Source organism: Megachile rotundata, chromosome 2 (assembly GCF_050947335.1).
Source record: "Megachile rotundata isolate GNS110a chromosome 2, iyMegRotu1, whole genome shotgun sequence".
Taxonomy (NCBI): Eukaryota; Metazoa; Arthropoda; class Insecta; order Hymenoptera; family Megachilidae; genus Megachile; species Megachile rotundata.
Genome location: NC_134984.1, coordinates 13,624,326 through 13,646,703, shown reverse-complemented (window position 1 = coordinate 13,646,703; position 22,378 = coordinate 13,624,326). Strand labels below are relative to the sequence as shown.

The 22,378-nt window shown below is 32.4% G+C and overlaps 2 protein-coding genes across 2 annotated transcripts; both read right to left on the bottom strand.

Annotated features, from left to right (window-relative positions):
- Positions 1-462: 462 nt before the first annotated feature.
- On the bottom strand, positions 463-9,851 carry LOC105662031 (uncharacterized). Its single transcript, XM_076528874.1, has 5 exons — positions 9,408-9,851; positions 5,435-5,732; positions 4,294-4,427; positions 2,561-2,809; positions 463-861 (listed from the first exon to the last, which is right to left on the bottom strand). Exons 2-5 carry the CDS (start codon positions 5,514-5,516, stop codon positions 481-483), a joined length of 846 nt encoding a protein of 281 aa, XP_076384989.1. The 5' UTR covers positions 5,517-5,732; positions 9,408-9,851; the 3' UTR covers positions 463-480.
- An 8,272-nt stretch (positions 9,852-18,123) lies between these two features.
- LOC100875109 (uncharacterized) lies at positions 18,124-22,257 on the bottom strand. Its single transcript, XM_076540028.1, has 6 exons — positions 22,098-22,257; positions 21,146-21,337; positions 19,906-20,583; positions 19,687-19,708; positions 18,393-18,455; positions 18,124-18,321 (listed from the first exon to the last, which is right to left on the bottom strand). Exons 1-6 carry the CDS (start codon positions 22,177-22,179, stop codon positions 18,312-18,314), a joined length of 1,047 nt encoding a protein of 348 aa, XP_076396143.1. The 5' UTR covers positions 22,180-22,257; the 3' UTR covers positions 18,124-18,311.
- Between the last annotated feature and the right edge of the window lie 121 nt (positions 22,258-22,378).

Here is a 22,378-nt window from a genome sequence, read left to right as displayed (position 1 = left end):
ATTCGTGGAATTAAAAATGTATTGATTTGGGAATTTAAAGATATAAAAATTTGTATATCTGGCAATAGTAGAAATTATAACAATACAAAAATTTAGTGGTAAAAAAATTGTAGATATCATCAAAATTTGAACAAAAATATACAAAGCTTGAAATCCAGCAAAAAATGACAAATCTGAATATTATTTCATAACAACAGTGCCAATATACACTACAACAATTAGCCAACGTTCCCTATAAATATGGCCATATAACGAGACTCCACGTACGAATCTCTATTCTAATTATTCTAATTCGAAAATACTCATGTACCTCTTCCAACCATCTTTAAACACGATTTCCATAAATCTTTATTGCATCTCATGAACTATTCGTAATACTTGATAATAGGATAAGTCTATTCGTAAAGTTATTCATCACAAAATTGTATACTACTCATATCACTACAAGTAAGTCTCACTATAAAAGGGTGTACGTTTTCTTTATTTTGATTTGTCATTCAACGATTGTTTTTCCGTTCGTTCTTCGTCTGCTTTGAGAAACATCGGCGGTGGCAGTAATTTTTGAACGTTGGATAAAACATTCGGCTGACGTTGATTTTTAACGGGCATTTCTTCGTTGGAGAGCGTGGATGCTGGAGCATCCTTGTCGACATCTTTAATTGGAGAGGGGTCAGGTTGAATTGAATAATTGGCGGTTGGATCAACTTCTATATGCTGTTTAAAAATTTCTTCGTTAGTATTGCGATTAATTTCATCTGTTTGCAATCGTTCGTGCAGGTCCGAATTGAGCTCTTCACTTTTTCTAACATCGATTTGCAATTTCTCCAGGGTCTCTTTCTTCTCTTCGGTCAGTGGATTAACCTTGAATATAAAATAATAAATTAAGACTTTCATATTCTTTTGTTTCGATTGTGTATTGTAAAATCACATTTTTTTAATGATTGAATCATTATTTTGACCCTTTATTGATTTGCTCAATTTTTAACATAAAATTAACAAATAAGGGTCATATTAGAAGGACAGAAAATAATAATGTAATATATTTTGTAGCAATTCCAGAACTAAAAGAAAGGTATGTATTTTTACAAAATTATAATTATTTAGTGTTAAAAATTATAATATATTTTATAAAATATTTATAAATTCTTAATGTTTTTATGAACTTTTAGTTTTTATTTTATTCTCTCCCTGTACATGCAATTTTCAGTATGAAAATTATTATGAGAGTTATCTATGTAGTTTCTTGAATTATTTTCATAAAAATTCACTTAGCAATAGATTTTCTGTTTTGAATATTCCTATTTATTTTATAATATCTTGAAAATTATCAAGTTTATATTACACAGCAAAAAAGACACACTTTTTAGTCAAGCTTCAAATATTTATCTCTGTAATTAAATTTTTAGTAATTCAATTGAAAATATTATTTTTAGCAGTACTGTTATTAAGAATTTCCCATTTACGCATATATAAATATTTTAATTTATGCACGTACGAATATAATTTCTTCCCGTCAAGTTAGTCAGTTTATGAACCGATGAAAAATGATAGTCGAAGACGTTAACTTGTCGTTATTAATACATTATGATACGGCAAGTTAAAGACTATGTAATTTTTGTGAGTCATCGATTTCTTCTTCAGATTAACCATCGATTGAAAGTAGCGAAGACGGTGTATTGGAAGTGACGATGATATTTCTTGGTACTATCACATTGTTCATCGTCATTATGCATACTATTCTCGTGATAAAATATCTACCTTCGTCAATGAAATTATCGATTAACAATCAATGTCATTTCTAAAACAACACGTATGGTTTGAGGCATTTAACATTATGCTAACCTTCAAACCGTGTGTTCTGTAAAAAATTGTTGGAGAGAAATGCAAAGTTTTATTGGTCATCTATTTTGTTTATCGCAAGATTGTGATAATTCTTTCATTACTGTAGACATAATATTTTTATGTAAATTTGTTTGTTATTGGGTATTGGAGCGATAGAACCATTTTGTATGTCGCCATTCTTCCTAAATCGCCATTTTTCTTACATCGCCATTTTTCCTACATCGCCATTTTTACTAAGGAAATTTTGATAGTGCAAGCAAAAGAATTTTGAACATTAAATATTAATTTTTTTATGTTCTTTCGCAAATGTATTAAACAACAAACATATATAAAATAGACTGATATTTTTTATATTTTATATATCATATTTTATTTTATTTTTAATTTTTGTAGTGTTATTTCATTTTTTATTTCTTTTTGCCATTATTTTATTTTTTATTTTCTTTCATTACTATTTTATTCTGTATTTCTTTTTATCACTATGTTACTTTTTCTGTCTTTTTATTATTTTATTTTTTATTCTCTTTTTCAATATGATTTTATTTTGTACTTTTTTTATTATTATTTTATTATTCACTTTTTACATTATTTTAGACCTAGATACATTTTCAGACACGTTTATATATTTTTTAAAAAATAAACTTGTTTATTAATTTAAATAGAACCTTCTCAGTAAGCGAGTTGTATAGAAATATGTTAAATAATAATAAAATCATACTTTGACCACCGGTTTCGAAGCTCCTTTCCGCCTAGATTTCTCTTCACGACTTTTTTTCTCCACATTGCTGGCATGCTTTAATGTTTCCGTCTTCGCATTCGCTTCGACCGACTTTTTATCATCCTCATCATTAGCAGAGAAATGATTATTCACTTGCCTAATATGTAACGGGTAAATATCATATTTATACGTCTCATCTTCGACGGGATTGATCTCCTCGGGACCAGAAATATTATCTAAGTTAATACTCTGCAAGATGACGTTGACACATTTAGCCGGTTGCCGGAGAAAACTGGTTTTAAAATTTGTTAATGTTATCTCAAGATACGTGTAAATGATAAACTGAAATGTATCTAAAGGAAATAATTATACAGTAGAGAAGATGATTTATAGTTTTAAAAGTATGTATGATTAAAATGATTAATATGATAGAATAATGAACAGTTAAGTGGTAATTCGAGATGTTTAGGTTAATTTACTGTTATTAAATTGAAGAAATTTATTAATACAGATGCAAATTTAATTGATTAACATTCTGTCTAATTTAATATAATTAAATGTTAAATTCAATTAATTTGGAATAGGGTTACAGTAGACTCTCGTTATATTGCCACTTTGAATTTGGAAATTTTAGAAATTTTGGAAGGTGCAAATTTAGATGGGTAGGAGTTTAGAAATTTGGGAATTTTTGGGGTTTGTGGATTGAGGAAGTTGGGGAGTTTGGGAAATATGGGGACTGAGGAATTTTTGAATGAAAAAAATTAGAATGTTTGGAATTTGGAAATTTGAGAATTTGGGAATTTGGGAATTAGGGAATTTGAGAATTGGGGAATTAGGGAATTGGGGAATTGGGGAATTACGGAATTAGGGAATTGGGGAATTGGGAAATTAGAGAATTGGGGAATTAGGGAAATGGGGAATTAGAGAATTGGGGGATTAGAGAAATGGGGAATTAGAGAATCGGGGAATTAGGGAATTGGGGAATTAGAGAATTGGGGAATTAGAGAATCGGGGGATTAGAGAATCGGGGGATTGGAGAAATGGGGAATTAGCGAATTGGGGAATTTGAGAATTTTGGAATTAGAGAATTAGGACATTAGAGAATTGGGGAATTAGAGAATCGGGGATTAGAGAAATGGGGAATTAGGGAAATAGGGAATTTGAGAATTTTGGAATTAGAGAATTGGGGAATTAGAGAATCGGGGATTAGAGAAATGGGGAATTAGAGAATTGTGGAATTAGAGAATTAGGAAATTAGAGAATTGGAAAATTTGAGAATTGGAGAATTAGAAAATTAGGAATTTAGGAATTTAGGAAATTAGGAAATTTGAGAATTTGGAAATTTGAAAATTTCACTATACAGAAATTTAGAAACGTAAAAAATGATAAAATGAAAATTTGAAAATTCGCAAACTCGGAAAGAAAAATTTGAAATCTGAAATTTTCACACTAATAGCGTCTTCCTGCCGTCATAACAAAGGCATCTTATCAACTCAATATATTGCTAATTTCTATTCTATTTCCACAATCCATAATAATATAACGAGAACCACCATATACTACCTTCAATACCAAACAAATTTTATTACAAAATAAAGCTATTAGAATTACAACTATCTCTACTTTAAATACAGCGTAAATTTCACCGTATTGAATTAATATAAACTTCAAACATATCAATATCAATTTAGAATCGTATTTTCTGTTCTATTTATTGTAATGAATTGGGTCACCTTAGATAAACTCGATCCTTCGTGGAATGCCTCTGCTAATGCAGGATTTATTTCTTCCAATGGCTGATCACCATGTCTTATATAAACCGGAATATAACCCGGGATACTTGGTAAAACTTGAAGTGGTAACGAATCTAAAAGAAATTAGAATTTATTTAGTGATTAAATTAAATTTGAACTTGCGTTGACTATTACGCGAACGATAAATATGCATTTCCAGTTATGGCACATTCCTGTTGCTATAAATTAATTGGAGCTTAATTAAATGTGCGACAAGTTGTGCAAAAATATGCAACATTTTACTTAATAAACATCGTTCGTTAGATATATTTATTACTGTAATTAACACTGTGCAAAAATAATTACTGTAATTATTCGATAATCTTGTATATTAACTTGCAGGTGTATTACGGAGTACGATAAAATTTATTGATCGAAATAATCGCTAATTTGAACGCAGTAATAATTAACTCATTTATGTTGTTGTTTTACAGAGTAGTCTTGAATAGTTATTTACAATTGTTCATTGTATAAAAAATAAGCAGTTAATTATGCCAATTAAGATAATAAAATCAACACAGAATTCTATGTCAATAGAATCAACACTAAAGTTAGAAAAAAGCTAAAAAATTATTTTACTGATCAAATATTCTATGTCCCATATTGAAGTACAATTTTCAATTTACTCCTCGCTTTTATTTTCTGACACTTCGTTGCCACTCGATAATTAATAACTATCCGTATCGGACTTTCCTTCACTTTTATTTTAAACCGGATAACTCTCGAGGATAATTTTATTACTCAATGCCAGGCCATTCTGCCTCGAAACCTATTTAAATTCTCACTCTTTTCAAAAAATGACACGAAAAGTTCACAGTTCAAGAAATGAATCATCGAAAAATTTGACGAATGTGATCGAGTACTATTCTTTACATCTTCGATGAACAGAATTCGTTTCATCAGAAAATTTTCGTTTAATTTTGAAGAATGAAGCACTTCCCTTCGAGGATCATCGATCACAAGAAGCACGAACTTGACAGAAGATGATTTTCACGTAAACACTTGCACCATTCGAAAAATACAGAGGAGCACCATGGAGCATATGGATCGTTTACGCGGGAGTTTCAAAAATTTTACTCACGGACATAAGCGACAGAAAGATATACGAGAAACACAAGTTCGTAGGTAGCCCTGGTACCACGTATTATCTCAGCAACCTGCATCTTTGAACGGTACTGAGCCCCCAGAGCACGGGGCTCTCTCCTTTATATGTACGGTCCCCTCTACCCCTTCAGCAGTCCGCCACAGAAAGGCCCCTCAGGGTTAACGCCGTTCCGTTAATATCGGAGCAAAAAGTCAAATCTTCCTTTACTTTCGGCAATCGCAGACGAGATCCGACGTTATTGCTGATTTCTTAGAAATACACCGGTAAATCTGACCTGAAATTCGGCTGCATCGGTTTTCATTCTTATATTCGGTGCGGGTTAATTTCGGGGAGACTTGAAGGACGGGATACAGGGTTTTCGTTGATAGACATGTTGGTGATGATAGTTTAATTTTGGAAAATTTTTTGTGTAACAAATATTGTAAGATTTATGAAAAATTTAAGATTGTTATTGCATCAAAAATGTGAGACTGTGAGTTGCATTAAAAATGTTGTACGGTTGTGAGATATTGTGTTAACAATGTTGAAAGATGGGAAAATATTGTATATAGAATGTTTTAATGTTGTAAGATATTCTATATGAAATATTATAATATTGTATTAAGAATATCATAACATTGTAATGTTGCATAAAAAATATTACAGTATTGTAAAATATTCTATCAAAAATATTTTAATACTGTATTAAGAATTAAGATATTGTATTAAAAATATTATAACATTGTGAAATATTGCATATAAAATGCTACAGTATTGTAAAATATTATAACAAGGATATTGTAATGTTATATAATATTGTATTAACAATATATTGCAATGTAGTAAATATTGTATAAAAAATATTATAATAGAAAAGCTAGTATCAAAATATTAAATTATTTTATTACCTAAAATTATTCTTTCATTCTGTAATTATGAGAGAAATAAAAATTCATTTAAAATGATATAGAAAATTAATTATATTGTGCCGTACAAAATGCTTTAATACAGTAAAATACTGTATGAAAAACATTAAAAGCTTGTATAATATTTAATACTGCATATTTGCAGTATTTATGTATATCATTTATTTTATTCATTTTACAATAGTAATTAAGAAGAAAAAATTACATGAAATGCAGTGTTAAGGAATGCTGTATTCAACGTTAAAATATTGAATATGTTAAATATTTAACATTGAATATTTGTCAGGTACATTATGTCATTTTGCAAATTTGCATGATTATTACGTCTTGTGTTGTTGTAATCGATTGAGAACAATGAAATTACAAATCTAATGGAATACATTAGTAATAGACATCGAATGAAAATGGAATAAATTAAAAATTAATCATCATCAAGCTGTTATTACCTTTTTCATTAAAGTTATATAATTTTACACTTTTCATTCAAAAAATACAAAGCCATATTTTTATGAACAAACCTTACCTTTATTAAATAAAAGTATAATTATATAATTTACAAATTTATAATTATATTTTTGTTTTACTTTATAAACATAAAATCTTTCTAAAAAAATTCCTATTATACACAAAATAGTTCAAATTCTGATTTTTAATATTCAACATTGAAAATTTTACGCAATGATTCAGTGACGTCACATCACAATTCTTGAAAATAAAATGAGTAATTTGAAGTATTAAAAATACATCGTAGATAATTAAAGATATTAATTATTAATCGCAAAATGGATCGTTATTTCTTCTTGTGCATCCACCGTCAAAAAATGTTAAAGAAATTGAGATTAATTATTATTCGCCCATAGAATCGATGCACGATACGTTTTTTGTCCTACGAATGGTATGCTACTGATCGATCGGATTCGATCCCTTCGCACAGGTAATCGTACCCCACGAGATCTTTAACCTTGAGTCCTCTTCTTCCTGATCGTTCAAGTGAATCCGATTCGAGGATCGACAGTGCATAAATCTTACTAATCGAAGGTCACCACTGATCGATGTACGATAAGCATTGATAAATTGTAATCGTAGATTCGCTCGATCAAGCTCGTTTGTATAATTCATAGAACTCTAACGTATGCAATTCTGTCTCCGTATTATTCGTTGAAAATCATTGTATTTCACAAACAATTCTTTCCGTACAAACCAATGTCAATTTATATTTCTTGTCGAAGTTAAAAACCAGATTCTTCTGTTAAAAAATTACTCGATCAAACACTGATAAAATATTTTCTAAAAATATGAACAAAAAATCTGTTTCGCACATATCCTCCCTGAAATAAATTTACAGAGCAGTATTTCTTCTCGACAATAAAATATTGAAGAGTTAAAAATTTCTTTCTTATATCTACCTCGTAATTAATTTACGAAGCAAAATTTCAACAACACGTTAGAAAGTGTTGCGACATAATGAACCATCCAGTCTTTGACATAACAGAATTCTAAAACCGTAACCTGTACAAGAACCTCACCGAATTAACCCTAATTCATCCAGTAATTTTCGAAACGTGTTTTAGTGAATTAACCGTGATACGTATTTGACCGTAAAAAGAAAAAAGGAACGGTACTAAATTGCCTATCCTAATCCATCTAGTAATTTCCAGCTGGAAACGTGGTTATACGTTTTTGTGAATCCCACTACGATTATTACTCGTATATTTATATCCTTTCTCCTGGATTTTCAATGAAATCATGCATCAGCGCGAAGACCACGGTTGCTTTTCAATTTCACCGCACAGCTGTTTTATTGGGACGAATAAGTCCCGAAGGTAATAACATATTCTGAACGAAAGGTCAGGATCATGAAGCAACGCGAGGACTCGCATGTTCATCTTAAATAAGCTCTTTCGATCGCGTAAGCGTTAATAAATGTAGAAATAACTTGTCTTGGATTATTTGCGCGGCGGCGTTTCAGCAAAATTTTAAATTAACGCGCTTTCTTGACGCATGCCTTTTGTTACGCTTCCGGAATACCCTGACGTTGGATTACTGTTTGAGGTAGAATGAACTACCATGTTTTAAATAATTATTTTTTGGTTATTTCATCAAGTTTCAAAGAAGCAAACTTATTTATATTTATTTATTTGATAATTTTGAGGTTATATGATCCACGATTTCTGAGGAATTATCTGAGATAAAATGCTTATAATGTGAAATTATGTATTAGAATATCGGAACTCTTGGAATCTTTGGAAATTTTGGTTTAAAAATTCCTGGATTTTTTAATTTGCTGCGCTCTGAGAATTTTATGGTTTGCAGTTTATTAATTTTGAGAGTTTGGTATAATTAAATTGCCGCGCTTTAGGACACTGGGACTTTGAGGTTTTTAATTTTTAGAATTTTGGGATTTTAGTACATTGAAATTTTGTTAAAATTTCAGCCCTTTAGGACTTCGACATTTTGGAAGGTTTTAGTAGAATTGAAATTTTGGAATTTTGGATTTTTAGCATTTTAAGATTTTTTAACTCTGTTGTTTGGATTTTCAGTACATTGGAATTTCAAAATTTTAAGGTTTTGGTGCTTTGAAATTTCGTAATTTTTGTACCTTGGGACATTAGAATTTTAAGACTGTGTGATGTTGGAATTTTGGGTACTTAGAACATCCATATAGTATTTTATTAATCAAGCAGTTATTTATCTGACTTCTTATTTATTTAGTGGTTATTTATCTAGCTTCATATATGTAGTAGTTATTTATCTGGTTTCTTATTCATCTAGCAGTTATTTACAAGGTTGCTTTTGTATTTAGCAGTTGTTTAGCTGGTTTCTTATTTGTCTAGAAGTTTATCTGGTTTCTGATTTATTTAGTGGTTATTTATCTAGCCTCATATTTACATAATATTTATTCATCTGATTCCTTATTTACTTAGCAGTTATTTATAAGACTTCTTGTTTCTCTATCAGTTGTTTATCTATTTTCTTATTTATCACGCAATAATGCATGTAGCATTTTATTTATCTAGCAGTCACTTATCCAGTTTCTTACTTACTCAGCAATTATTTATCCAGTTTCTAATCCCATTTCATTTCACGTCGTAATAATGCAATAATAATGTCTTCATTCCAAACACTAATGAACACTTTTCCTGGAAAGGATTCAACGATATCTCGATCTTAGATCAATCAACTTTTTTTTGCAAAAAATTTCTACGCCAATTTTTCTTGCTCTCTCTCGACACGATGAAAACCACAGTTTGTTCTAATCTTGTTTTACAACACACTCATCCGATGACACTGAACGTTAACAACAGCTGGTCCCAGCTTAAGAAAAGGAATGATACGACATTTTTCTGCCTTTTTTCAAATTAACTTGTCCTGAAACTTGTTGAACAGGGTGGTATTTATATTCGACGCGATTCAGAGCGTTTTATAGCCCATTACTAGGTGTAAAAGGAAGTAGATACGTGAAGCAAGATCGATTCGATGAATTCATCGTTTGAAATGTTGTTCATTAAAACCAGTAATGTACGAATATATGTTGATGATCCCCCATTGTTGCCTCACGCGAGAGAGGACGAAATTGAAATTAAGATTATACCGAATTATGTAAACCGTAAACATAGCCTGTATCCACGGTGTCCTTCGCATTTCTTGCTTTTCTTGTCATTTTCTTAACTCTCTCGTTAATCGTATCAAGTATTCGTGATATTCAAACACCACATTTGTCCTTTTCCTTACTTTTATTTAATCTATTAAATTCGTACTTTATTGGGCAAATTTTTATAATATATACTAAAGTCTGCTGCACATCATTTTATGTTTTAACCTTTCTGTTATGTACATTTTATGAGTTGCATTTATGTACATTAATTATAGAGTTGCAAATTTGTAGAGGATTTGTCTAGGAATTTGGAGATTTAGGGAAATTTTTGCTAGGTATTGTTAGGTCTAGTGATTATTGGAGATCGAAATTTAGGGAGATGAAAATTGTGGATCTGAGGTTTGGAAATCTAGGGAATTTCTTGAAAGGAATTTTTAGTTTTAGGGATTCTTGAACTTGGGAATTTAGAAGGATTGAAATTGAGGGTCTAGGGATTTTTGACCGGGATTTTTGGACGCAGAAATTTGGGGCGATAGAAATTTGAGAATCTAGGGATTTGAGGATGTAGAGATTTGGAAATCTAGAAATTTGGATGATAGAGAAATTTGAGAATATAGTAATTATGGGATCTAATCATTTGGGGAAATGGTAATTCTGGGGTCTAGGGATTTGGGAATCTAGGGATTTGGGAAGCTTGGAATTTGGGAATCTTGGAATTTGGCAATCTAGGGATTTGAGAATCTAGTAATTTGGGAAGCTTGGAATTTGGGAATCTTGGAATTTGGCAATATAGGGATTTGGGAATCTAGGGATTTGGGAAGCTTGGAATTTGGCAATCTAGGGATTTGAGAATCTAGTAATTTGGGAATCTAGGGATTTGGGAAGCTTGGAATTTGGGAATCTAGTAATTTCGGAATCTAGGGAATTGGGAAGCTTGGAATTTGGGTATCTAGGGAATTGGGAAGCTTGGAATTTGGGTATCTAGGGATTTGGGACTCTAGTAACTTGGAAATCTAGGAATTTGGGAATCTAGAAATTTCTGAATCCAAAAAATGAAAAATCTAGGGATTCCACTGCCTAAAATTTTGAAAATATTAATCTGTAGAAATCTAGGAATTTCTAAATTTAATAATTTGAAAATATAAAAATTAAAAATTAAGAAAATTTGAAAATTAAGCAACTAGAAAATTTAGAAATTTTTGAATGCAAACATTCCTGAATTTAAAAACTTTCAGATCTTCATACGCGTCCTCATACGTTGCACCTTGATATACACACTTCACCCTAGGAATTACCGAAATTTATTTTGACCATGTGCTCTAGCTGGGATAATGAATCATAATCGATCAACGTCCCCTTTTTCCGCTCGTACGTGTCGAAGAAGTGCGTAAACGACGAGTTATATGTATACCAGATGTTATATTGCCGGATATGTATGCATACATTATCTCATCAATCGACACAGTTACGTTTCTGTATTACTGGACCGTTCGTTGTAACTTTATACTCCTTATTTCGCCATAAAACATATTCTACTTATGAGTATTTCATGGAGACATAAATATTGGCTCATTGCAGAAACCCATAAATATTTTTTCAATTCATTTTTTCTGTTTTTAATTCACTGGGGATATTGATCCTTCAAGTTATTTACCATTTTTGTGTAATAAAACTTTTAACAAAATGAGAATTATTAAACGTGTGTTTTTAAAATTTGTGCAAAAGTAAAATCGATGTAAAGTCATGTGTAGTAGATTTTTGACTCGAATATTTTCTAGTTTCCTCTTTGAATTAATATTACAATAAAAATTTGCATTTCTAGTTTTGACACAACTGTATTTAACTATATGTATCGATACATGTCCACTATAAATATTTGAATAGACGTTTTTAATTAAAATGAATGACACGTCGTGCATTTTTAAACGAACTAAAAATATTTTGATTATGATTGTCGATCATCGCGTCGTGCATTGTAAAATGTGTCACAACTAGATCGTTGTCAATTGCCAAACAGGATGTCCTTATTGCACTACGTGCTACACGGAACTATTATCGGAGAATCACGTTATTAATTCGATTTGGTCACATACTTATCGAACCGATCATTCCGATCGGCTTACGAGGTAATTAAGAACCGATTCCCCGAGGCTTTATCACGAAAAGAAAACTCTTCACAAAATACTGTACAGTCGTAGTAAATACATACATTTCTTCTTTTTTTGTATACTCCAGTTGGACATAACCGGTTTCCTTTACGACCCTAAAAAAACAAGGATGAAATTAGAGCCTTGTAATAATCACCGGCAAAGTTAAGCCGTTCTGTTTCGTGTCTGAAGAGTCAGTACGTTATAGGAGTTTTACAACATGTGTCTCACGGAAAAACTGGGTAATCCGTCACGTTTTTAAGGAAATGTCATTAAAACAAATGTTAATTGTTTTTCTTACTACCTATTTTTATTACATCAAATATTTCTCTTATTCTTTACAAGTTTAAATAATGAAAACGTAACAAAAATTGCAATGATTTTTGTAAAATTAGGTAGAATTTATTTTATGTATTATTTAGATATCGTTGTGCATTTTATAGCCTTGCGTTATATTGCCACTTATGTGCATAGTCTCGATATATTGCCACGCATTGAATAACCCTCAAGTTACACTTGTTATATGACTATTTGTGTTACCATTCGATATTTTACCTCCCGTTGCATTATTACGTGTTATATTACCTCGCGTTATATCGCCACGCGTTATAGTATTTTACATTATATTACAGTACATTATACAGTCATTTATGTTGTATTATCAAGCATTCTGTTACAGTATGTTATATTAACTCATATCACATTACCTCGCGATATATTGCCACGCGTTATATAGTATCCTATATTATATTACAATACGCAATATAGTCACATGTGTTGTATTATCACATATTGTGTTACTGTGTGTTATATTAACTCGCGTTATATTATCTCGCACTATATTGCCGCACATTGTATAAAATCTTATATTGTATTACAGTACGTGATATAGTCATTTGTGTTGCATTATCAAGCATTGTATTACTGTATGTTACATTAACTCACGTTATATTACCTCGTGCTATATCGCCGCATATTGAATAATATCTTACATTGTATTGCCATACGTTACATAGTTATTTGAGATGTATTATCAAGAATTATGTTACAGTATGTTACATTAACTCGCGCTATATTGCCTCGCGCTATATTGCCTCGCGCTATATTGCCAATATTGTACAGTACTTTGCGTTGCATTACTAAATATTGTGTAGTTATTTACATTGTATTAATCGTTGCATTACTACACGTTATATTACCTCGCGTTATATTGCCGCAGGTTGTATAATACCTTCTCTTATGTTACCTTATGTTATATAGCCTTTTACATTGAATTATTACGTGTTATGCTACTACAAGTTACATTATCTCACGTTAAATTACCTCGTGTTATGTTGCCACTCGCTGTGTATTAACTCGCGTTATATTGCATGGTATATTATCTTGCGTTGCATTACAATACGTCATACAGTTCCTCCTATTATATTGCCACGCTTGTCTTCTGTTGTATTATCACACGTAATATAAAACCTTCTGTTATAATGCCTACGCGATGAATTGTCACGCATTATATCGCCACGCGACGAAAATATAAGGTCCAAAGACGAAGTTAAAGTTATTGCACCGTTTAATTTATGGCAGAAGGAAATTTTCACTCGAACAAAGAACGCGATATATCTTTCTGAAGAATGCAATATCTGCACGCGTTATTGTCGTTACAATAATGGACGACCGACAACGAGTCATGTTCGAGTTCCACACACGAAAACGATACTACACACGCAGGTCTACATGTATCAATGTTGGGTTATTTCATCGACCAGATTAAATCGTCATAAATTTATTCCGCATAAAATTATTAATTAATATTCCAACGAGATAAAATTTCGATACATCTCACGCGTAAGATGAACTGAAAGAGATCGAAGGAGAAACCGACGTACGATTACTTCACTTGTCGGAGTAAGTTTTTACGATTCGCCCCTGGTTCGCCCAGTTTTTCACCATTGCGCATCGCGCTCCGTCCAGAAGACCTCGAGGGCCGTTTACCGTCGCCGATGGTCAACGACCGGAAAATACTCGTAAAATGTGCAGAAGAAGAAGAACACTGGCAAAGCATTACTCGTGATTGAGGCTTCGATCGAAGTCACTGGGTATTCACCGACCCGCAGACCCACATTTTCACTTCGTTGCATTCGACATCTTTTTTTTTACACGAATCTATATTAATTATGAATCTACGTTCCAGTGTCTTTTTACGTTAAATTGGATGATATGTTTTTATCATTCTTTATATGTTTTTATTATTTGTTTGGTTCCTTCTCTTTTCGTATTTAAAATATACTTAAAAATGTATTTAGAAATATCAATGTATTTAAACAGACTATTAATACATATTTATATAAAGATACTATAAATATGTATTTATTTAAAGATACTAATAATATGTATGTATTTAAAAAGACTGATAATACATATTCATGCAAAGATATTATAAACATGTATTTATTCAAAGATACTAATAATATGCATGTATTTAAAAAGACTCATAATATATGTTCATATAAAGATACTAAAAATATGTATGTATTTAAAAGGACTAATAATACATATTCATCTAAAGATACTATAAACATGTATTTATTCAAAGATACTAATAATATGTATGTATTTAAAAAGAGTCATAATATATGTTTATATAAAGATACTAATAATATGTATGTACTTAAAAAGACTGACAATACATATTCATCTGAAGATACTATAAACATGTATTTATTCAAAGATACTAATAATATGTATGTATTAAAAAGACTGATAATATATGTTTATACAAAGATACTATAAATATGTATGTATTTAAAAAGACTAATAACACATATTTATACAAAGATACTATTAACATCTATTTATTTAAAAATGCTAAAATACCTACATATTTTAAATGACTAAAAGTATCTAGTTACTTAAAAATACCTAAATATCTACGTATCTAAAAATATTACAAATATTCATACACCTAAAAATATAAAAGTATTTGAAAATACCTAAAATGTCTGAGTATACAAAAATGTCTAAAAATTCATCTGCCAAAACTAACTAAATCACTCACTTAAAAATATAAGAATTTGCCATTAAAATTCATCACAAAATCAACAATCTTATAAAAAAAGAACAAAATAGTAAAATAAAAAAATTAACTAAAAATTAAATTAAATTAAGTAATTAACTAATTATCTTTGACCTGAAGGTGAATAATTAACATGAAGTATATTTTAAGACGAAAAATATGTGAAAAGAAAAGAAAAGTCGATAACATATAAGACTATTATTGCAACAAACACAAACGATGCATAAGCAATGGTTGGCGGGGTTCGTTGAACCCGCGGTTCTAACTGTTCCACGTTTAATGGTGAATATAAAAGGAAGAATCGAGTATCGCACGGGTGTACTTTACCCGATTACGTATTTGCAAGAAAACTACAATAAACCTAGTCTCGCAAGTTTCGCTCGGTTTCGGCGCTGTGTTTGTTCCGCACGCGCGCGCCTACTCATTCTCTCTGTACGGGCTTGCAAAAATAAAGAAAAGAATCGACACTTTACCGTTATGTTCACCCAACTCGCGCCATAATTACACCATGGACTTGCTACTTGCCAGATGTATACAGATACAGCTCTCGTGCTAACTGTACGGAAGATGCTGCATACCTGTCTTTACCACTGATTATGCGCATGAAATTGAATCGTTGTATCTATTAACGTTTAATGTACGTAATTACTTATCTACAATTTACTTTGCCTAGTATATACATTCTAATTTACGTTTAAATATGTTGTATGGATACGGTGTGATGTACACTTTCGATGGGGACGCATATGTAAAGTTGACGATTTTTGAATTGTCTAATGTTTGTGTATTGTATGTTTTCTAGTTATAGATTTCTAAAATATTGTATTCTGAAGTTTGTTATGTTATCAAGTTTCTAGACTCCAAATTTCAAATTCATGTGTTTTTTAAATTCACTAAGTTATATTTGTAAATTTCTACTTGTTCAGATTTTTCATTTTGGCTAAGTTTTAATTTTCCACATCTTCCATTTCAAATTTTCCTAATTTTTAGGTCTATTAATTTTTGGAGCGCAAGTCTTGAAAGTCCCACATTCCTTAAATTTCCACTGCTTTTCACTTCGAGACTTCTAAATTTTTATCTCTTCAAATTTCCACAATTCTCAAATTTTAGTTTTGCCAAATTCCAGACCCACAACTTCCACATTCCCCAAATTCCCAAATCTTCAAATTTCCACATTTTTCAATTATAGGACTTTCAAATTTTTATCTCATCAAATTTCTAAAGTTCTCACATTTTAATTTCTCCAAATTCCTAAATCCTCAATTCTTACATTCTTCAAATTCTCAACTCTTCAAATTTCAATATTTTCTAGTTTGAAGACTTCCGAATATCATCTCATCAAATTTCCAAAATTCTTAAATTTTAATTTTTCCAAATTCCTAGACCTTCAATTCCATATTCCATAAATTCTTAAACATTGATACTTTCACATTTGTCAGTACCCAGATTTCCAAGTTTCCATCTCTTCAAATTTATTAAATTCCTAAACTTTTAAATATCAAAGTTTTCATCTTTCAAATTTCCCAATTTGTAAATTTATAAACTTGACCCTGAATACCTAAATTCCCATATTTCTTGGTCCTTAGACCTGAATCCTATAATTTCTGGACCTAAATGTACATATGTATACTAGTCTCTAAACTTAAATTCCTATAACCTCAAATTTTTACATCCCAAAATCCCCAAACCAATTCCCTACATACAAAACTTGTATATTAAACCAACAGTTATTATAATTTATAATAAAAGACTGTAACCTCTCATGTACTTCTTCAAGTGCACTTTCTCTGTCTATTACTCAGCCTTCTCGCGGAACGCAGGGATTAAAAGGGAACCTTAACCTTTCACTCGCGTCTCAGAAAAATGAGAAACGAACTTGAGCTTTAGTCAGAGATGAAATTCAGTAAAGACTCAACTTATCGAAAGAGTAATTAAACCGGTTTTCTACTTTAACGAGGATTAATAATAATGCCTGATCGAATATCCTGTTTGAAATCAGCGTTATCTAAAGAAAATTACGTTACACTATCGCTATTCGAGGAACTAGCATTCAATGTCTTGTAGTTTGTCAATGAACATTTTTATTTTTGTAATTTCATTTTATTTTTTGTTTAATTTATTGTTATTAGCATTTTTACGTCATCTGTGATCATTAGATGAAAGTATGATTTTTGTATTTTGTTGTATATTTTTTATTTTGCTTTATTTTTAAAGGTACTTTAATAAATACTTTTATTTACTAAAAATTTATAGTGAAATTTAGTAAATTTTTATTTTTAGTGTTCAGATATGAATTTTCGAATTTTTGCATTTTGTAAATGTTGAATTTTGGAATTTTGAGATTTGGTACTCGTTAAACTTTGAACTTCTCGAGTTTTGTAATTGAACTTCGAATTTTTTTGCATTTCAAAATTTGTTGAATTTTTTCATTTTGAAATCTTGTAGAACTTCATTTTTCTATTTTACGTCTTCAGATCTTTTTGGATTTAAAAATTTGGAGCCTTTAAGCTTATAAAAATATATTTCGCATTTGAAAACAGAGGAAACTTAAAAATCCATCAATTCAGACATTAAAAAACAAACACAGAAACTTGAAACCCCACAAACTGAAAATTTGCAAAATTCGCCAACTTCCGAAAGTGGATTAAATCATCAAGCGTCCATACCCTTCTAAAATCTACATTACAAAATATCTACAGTCAAAAATCCCGCGTTCCACGTGATCGATTATCACATCACCGTAAACACAGGTACCTCGCTAATCGTCCGTAGAAATTAATAGAGTACCGTGCAGCTCATGCAGCACGTTAGAACGTTCGTTATCTCGTTGCGTTTCTCCTCTTTTAACGACGGACATCAATCACGAATGGAACCCGAGATTATTTCCTGGAACTCGCTTGAATCCGACTAATACGATGGTTCCTGAACTTTCATTAAAACGAAACCTGTTTACCGTTCTCATACTTCGTGTTTTATTCTCTGTATGTACATAGTTATACAAATCAGATGATCAAGATGACAAACGTTGCAGGGCAGCAAAATTAATGAGATTACTTGTTGGTGTCGGTTTCTGGCGAACATTTCAAGGCAGTACGTATAATGGATGGCTTTTCTAACCTCTTCGATTTCATTTCGCTTATTTGCCCCTGAAAAACACGATTGTTCGTTAGTTACAAATACGATGGAGATTGAACGAGAAGAGAGATTTTGTACGTACCAGCTGCCTGATTGAGCGTTCGCTGAAGCTTGGGCGTACGAATTTGCGGAACCGCCACTGCCACTGAAATTTTTCGGTAAATAAGTCATTTGTGCAGATGGCAACGTATGGGATGAAGCGTGAGATGATTTGGGGGTGCAGGAATTTTGGGATGCAGCGATTTTGGGGAGTAGTGATTTTAGGGTGTAGCAATTTGGGGACGCAGCGATTTAGGAACGTAGAAATTTGGGGACGTAGCGATTTGGGGACGTGTAAATTTGGGGATGTGGGAATTTGGAGATGTGGGAATTTGGTGACGTGGCAATTTGGAGATGTGGAAATTTGGGGATGTGGGAATTTGGGGACGTGGAAATTTGGGGACGTGGAATTTTGGGGATGTGGGAATTTGGAGATGTGGGAATTTGGGGACGTGGAAATTTGGGGATGTGGGAATTTGGGGACGTGGAAATTTGGGGACGTGGAAATTTGGGGATGTGGGAATTTGGGGATGTGGAAATTTGGGGATGTGGGAATTTGGAGATGTGGGAATTTGGTGACGTGGCAATTTGGAGATGTGGAAATTTGGGGATGTGGGAATTTGGGGACGTGGAAATTTGGGGACGTGGAATTTTGGGGATGTGGGAATTTGGAGATGTGGGAATTTGGGGACGTGGAAATTTGGGGATGTGGGAATTTGGGGACGTGGAAATTTGGGGACGTGGAAATTTGGGGATGTGGGAATTTGGGGATGTGGAAATTTGGGGATGTGGGAATTTGGAGATGTGGGAATTTGGGGACGTGGAAATGTGGGGATGTGGGAATTTGGAAATATGGGAATTTGGGGACGTGGAAATTTGGGGATGTGGGAATTTGGGGACGTGGAAATTTGGGGATGTGGGAATTCGGGGACGTAGGGATTGAGGGGCGTAGCGATTTGGGGACATGGTGATTTGGGGATGTACCGATTTAGGGATGTAGAAATTTGGCGACGTAGCGATTTGGGGACATAGCAATTTCGTGTCGCAGCAATTTCGTGATGTATCGACCTGAAGATATTGGGATTTGGGAATGAAGGAATTTGGAGATGTAACGATTTGGAAATGTAAGAATTGGAGAATATAGAAACTCGAGAAAAAATGTTTCGATATAGAAATTTAGAGATACAGAAATTCAAGAATATAAAAACTTGCAAATAAAGAAATTTCAAGAAATAGAAATTTAGGAGTAGTATCTCCTCATTTCTTTTTTTGAATTTATGTATCTCAATGCGATTTGTGCTTTTCCATATTTGTACTATTTAATTTTAAAAACATACCATGTGGTGCAACCTCCGCTACCTGTAACAAATATAACAATAGTTAATTTACCATAATAAATATTCCAAAAATTAGTCTGATATATTGTTTATATAAGTTTCTATTTGTACGCTTTTGTAAACTTAAGCATATATTATATACTTATTAGACGAAAGAAAGCTAGTGGTTTCATGATCTTCAAAAACTCGCAATTACATTAACTCAAATTACATATTTACCTCCTCCATGAGGATAGCCACCGCCGCCTCCAGGATAGCCACCGCCGCCTCCGGGATAGCCACCTCCTCCACATCCTCCTCCTCCACATCCACCTTTTCCAGGATAGCCACCGCCTCCGGGGTAGCCACCACCACCTCCAGGGTAGCCACCACCACCTCCGGGATAGCCACCGCCGCCACCGGGATATCCACCGCCGCCTCCGGGGTAGCCACCTCCTCCACATCCTCCTCCTCCACATCCACCACCACCTGGATATCCGCCACCACCACCTGGATATCCACCGCCACCACCTGGATATCCACCTCCTCCACATCCTCTACCTCCGCATCCTTTATTGAATCCCTTTCCTAATCCACCGCCTCCACCGAATCCACCACCGCCTCCAAATCCACCACCTCCTCCGCCGCCTCCTCCAAATCCACCTCCGAGTCCTCCAAAACTACTCCTCCTGTTACGAATTTTCTTCAGTTTCTCTGATGCCTTTCTTGGCATCAGATCCGAGGTGCTGGTTACTTTTAGTTTCAGCGCTTTGGTCTCGCCATCTTTTTCGAGCTTCTGGACCTTCACGCCCCGGGGTTTTTTTAACTCGTCCGCGGCGACGTTCAGGTCCATCGGAACCTTCGTTTCGTTGCCCTTTTCGTCGATCTCGACGATCAACATCACCATTGACCATGGTCCTGTTTCAAATTTTGCGTTGTGTTAACGTTTGTATTGTTATTCTATTTGTAAACGAACTTGTTAATTTCTTGTTGTTTCTAAGAAATTGATTTTACTTGTTTTGAGAGTTTCGAGAGATTTTATTTTCATGGAGGCTATTGTGATGCTGGTATTTTCATTTGGCCGTTGGTGATTTTATTTATTTGTAAGTTTTGATGAATTTTTAGTTATCCTTTGCAAGTTTAAAAATTCACAAAGTTACAAAGTTACAGAGTTACACCATTACAAGTTTAAAAATACACAAAGTTACAAAGTTACAAATTTACACGCTTAAAAATTCACAAAGTTACAAAGTTACAACATCATAAATTTACAAATTAACAAACTCACAAATTTGCAAATGAAAAAATTAACAAACGTACGATTTTAAAAAATTCCAAAACACAGAATTTTAGTAATTAAAAGAATTCGAGGTGCACGAATAAATTGACAGTCCTTTATTTCCTTTATCTTAAAAAGTTTTAAGATAATTTTTCATCTACTTTTACATGACGTGTAATAACAAATAATATGTTTAATTACCTGCTATTTCCGGAACTGTTTCTATGAGTTGATTGTCAAACATTTCTTCCGCAGTCTCACCACTTTCATTCTTCACTCCTGACAGATTTATCATGTAAACAATGTACTTGTAATCCTCATCTTCCGATGCCGCCGGAGGTTCCAGCTTGGTCGATAAAGTAGGTCCGTCATCGGAGGATACCGTGGTTGTTTCTAATTTTAAATAAATATAATTGCACAATTACTTACTCACAGTGAAAATGATCAATATATGTTCTTCCTAACACGATTAAGTTGTTAATTTAACAACTAAAGTCACGTAAATGCAATTTCTGTTAAAAAATGTGTACAGTAATAAAGTTATGATCATCGATTCTATGAAATGGCATTAAAATATGATAAAAGATATGATTTTATTAATTGTAAACTTTGTCAAAATTAAATTTAACGTTCATGCAATCAAAATTAAATGTCACAACAAATATTACAGTAAGTGTGCACTATACTTTGTTTTTCTTTTTTCAAACTTTCCTAGTAATACACTCAATTACACTACATTTCAATGTCACATTCATTTTCAATGACATACATAGATGACACAAGTGTCGAAATAACGCTAAGTAATTATATTTGTAATACTAAATAAATCGACTGTCAAATTTGTATTAATAAAAAATCTAAAATAATAAAATTTACTGCACCACAGTGTAGTGTAAATGTACCCAAAGACTTCTACACCTTTGAGTTCTAGATTGCATCCACAAAAACTCATTGTCAGAATAATTTGTCAACGAGATCAATGAAGTTTTGTAATTAATTGAAAGTTTGTCGACGAATATTTAGAATGAACAGTGGTTGAATTTTAAAATGACTTAACTGAACGACTTTGAAAAGATGAAATCGAAGGTTGCAATTTTATACAATTTCAAAAGGTTTCCTAGATTGCATAAAACAATATAACATGTGGTCTCACCTGGAGGTGGCGCCGCCAGAAGGGCGGAAACAAAGGAAAGTAGGAGCAAAGTCCTAAGACAGCCGAGCGTTTTCTCAGCCATCGTGAAGAACTGAAAAGCACTTACGATGCACTGTGCTTCGGATCTTTCATCTTGCTGCTTTTATAGCTATCGATCTTTACACACGCGCTATTCGCAGTTATATAACATTAACGCAAAACCACCTCCCCTCTTCTTTCTTCCGTTGCCGCCATTGTCCACCTGCGTTGCTTCTCTTTTTTGGTTTTTCCGCGGGAATTCC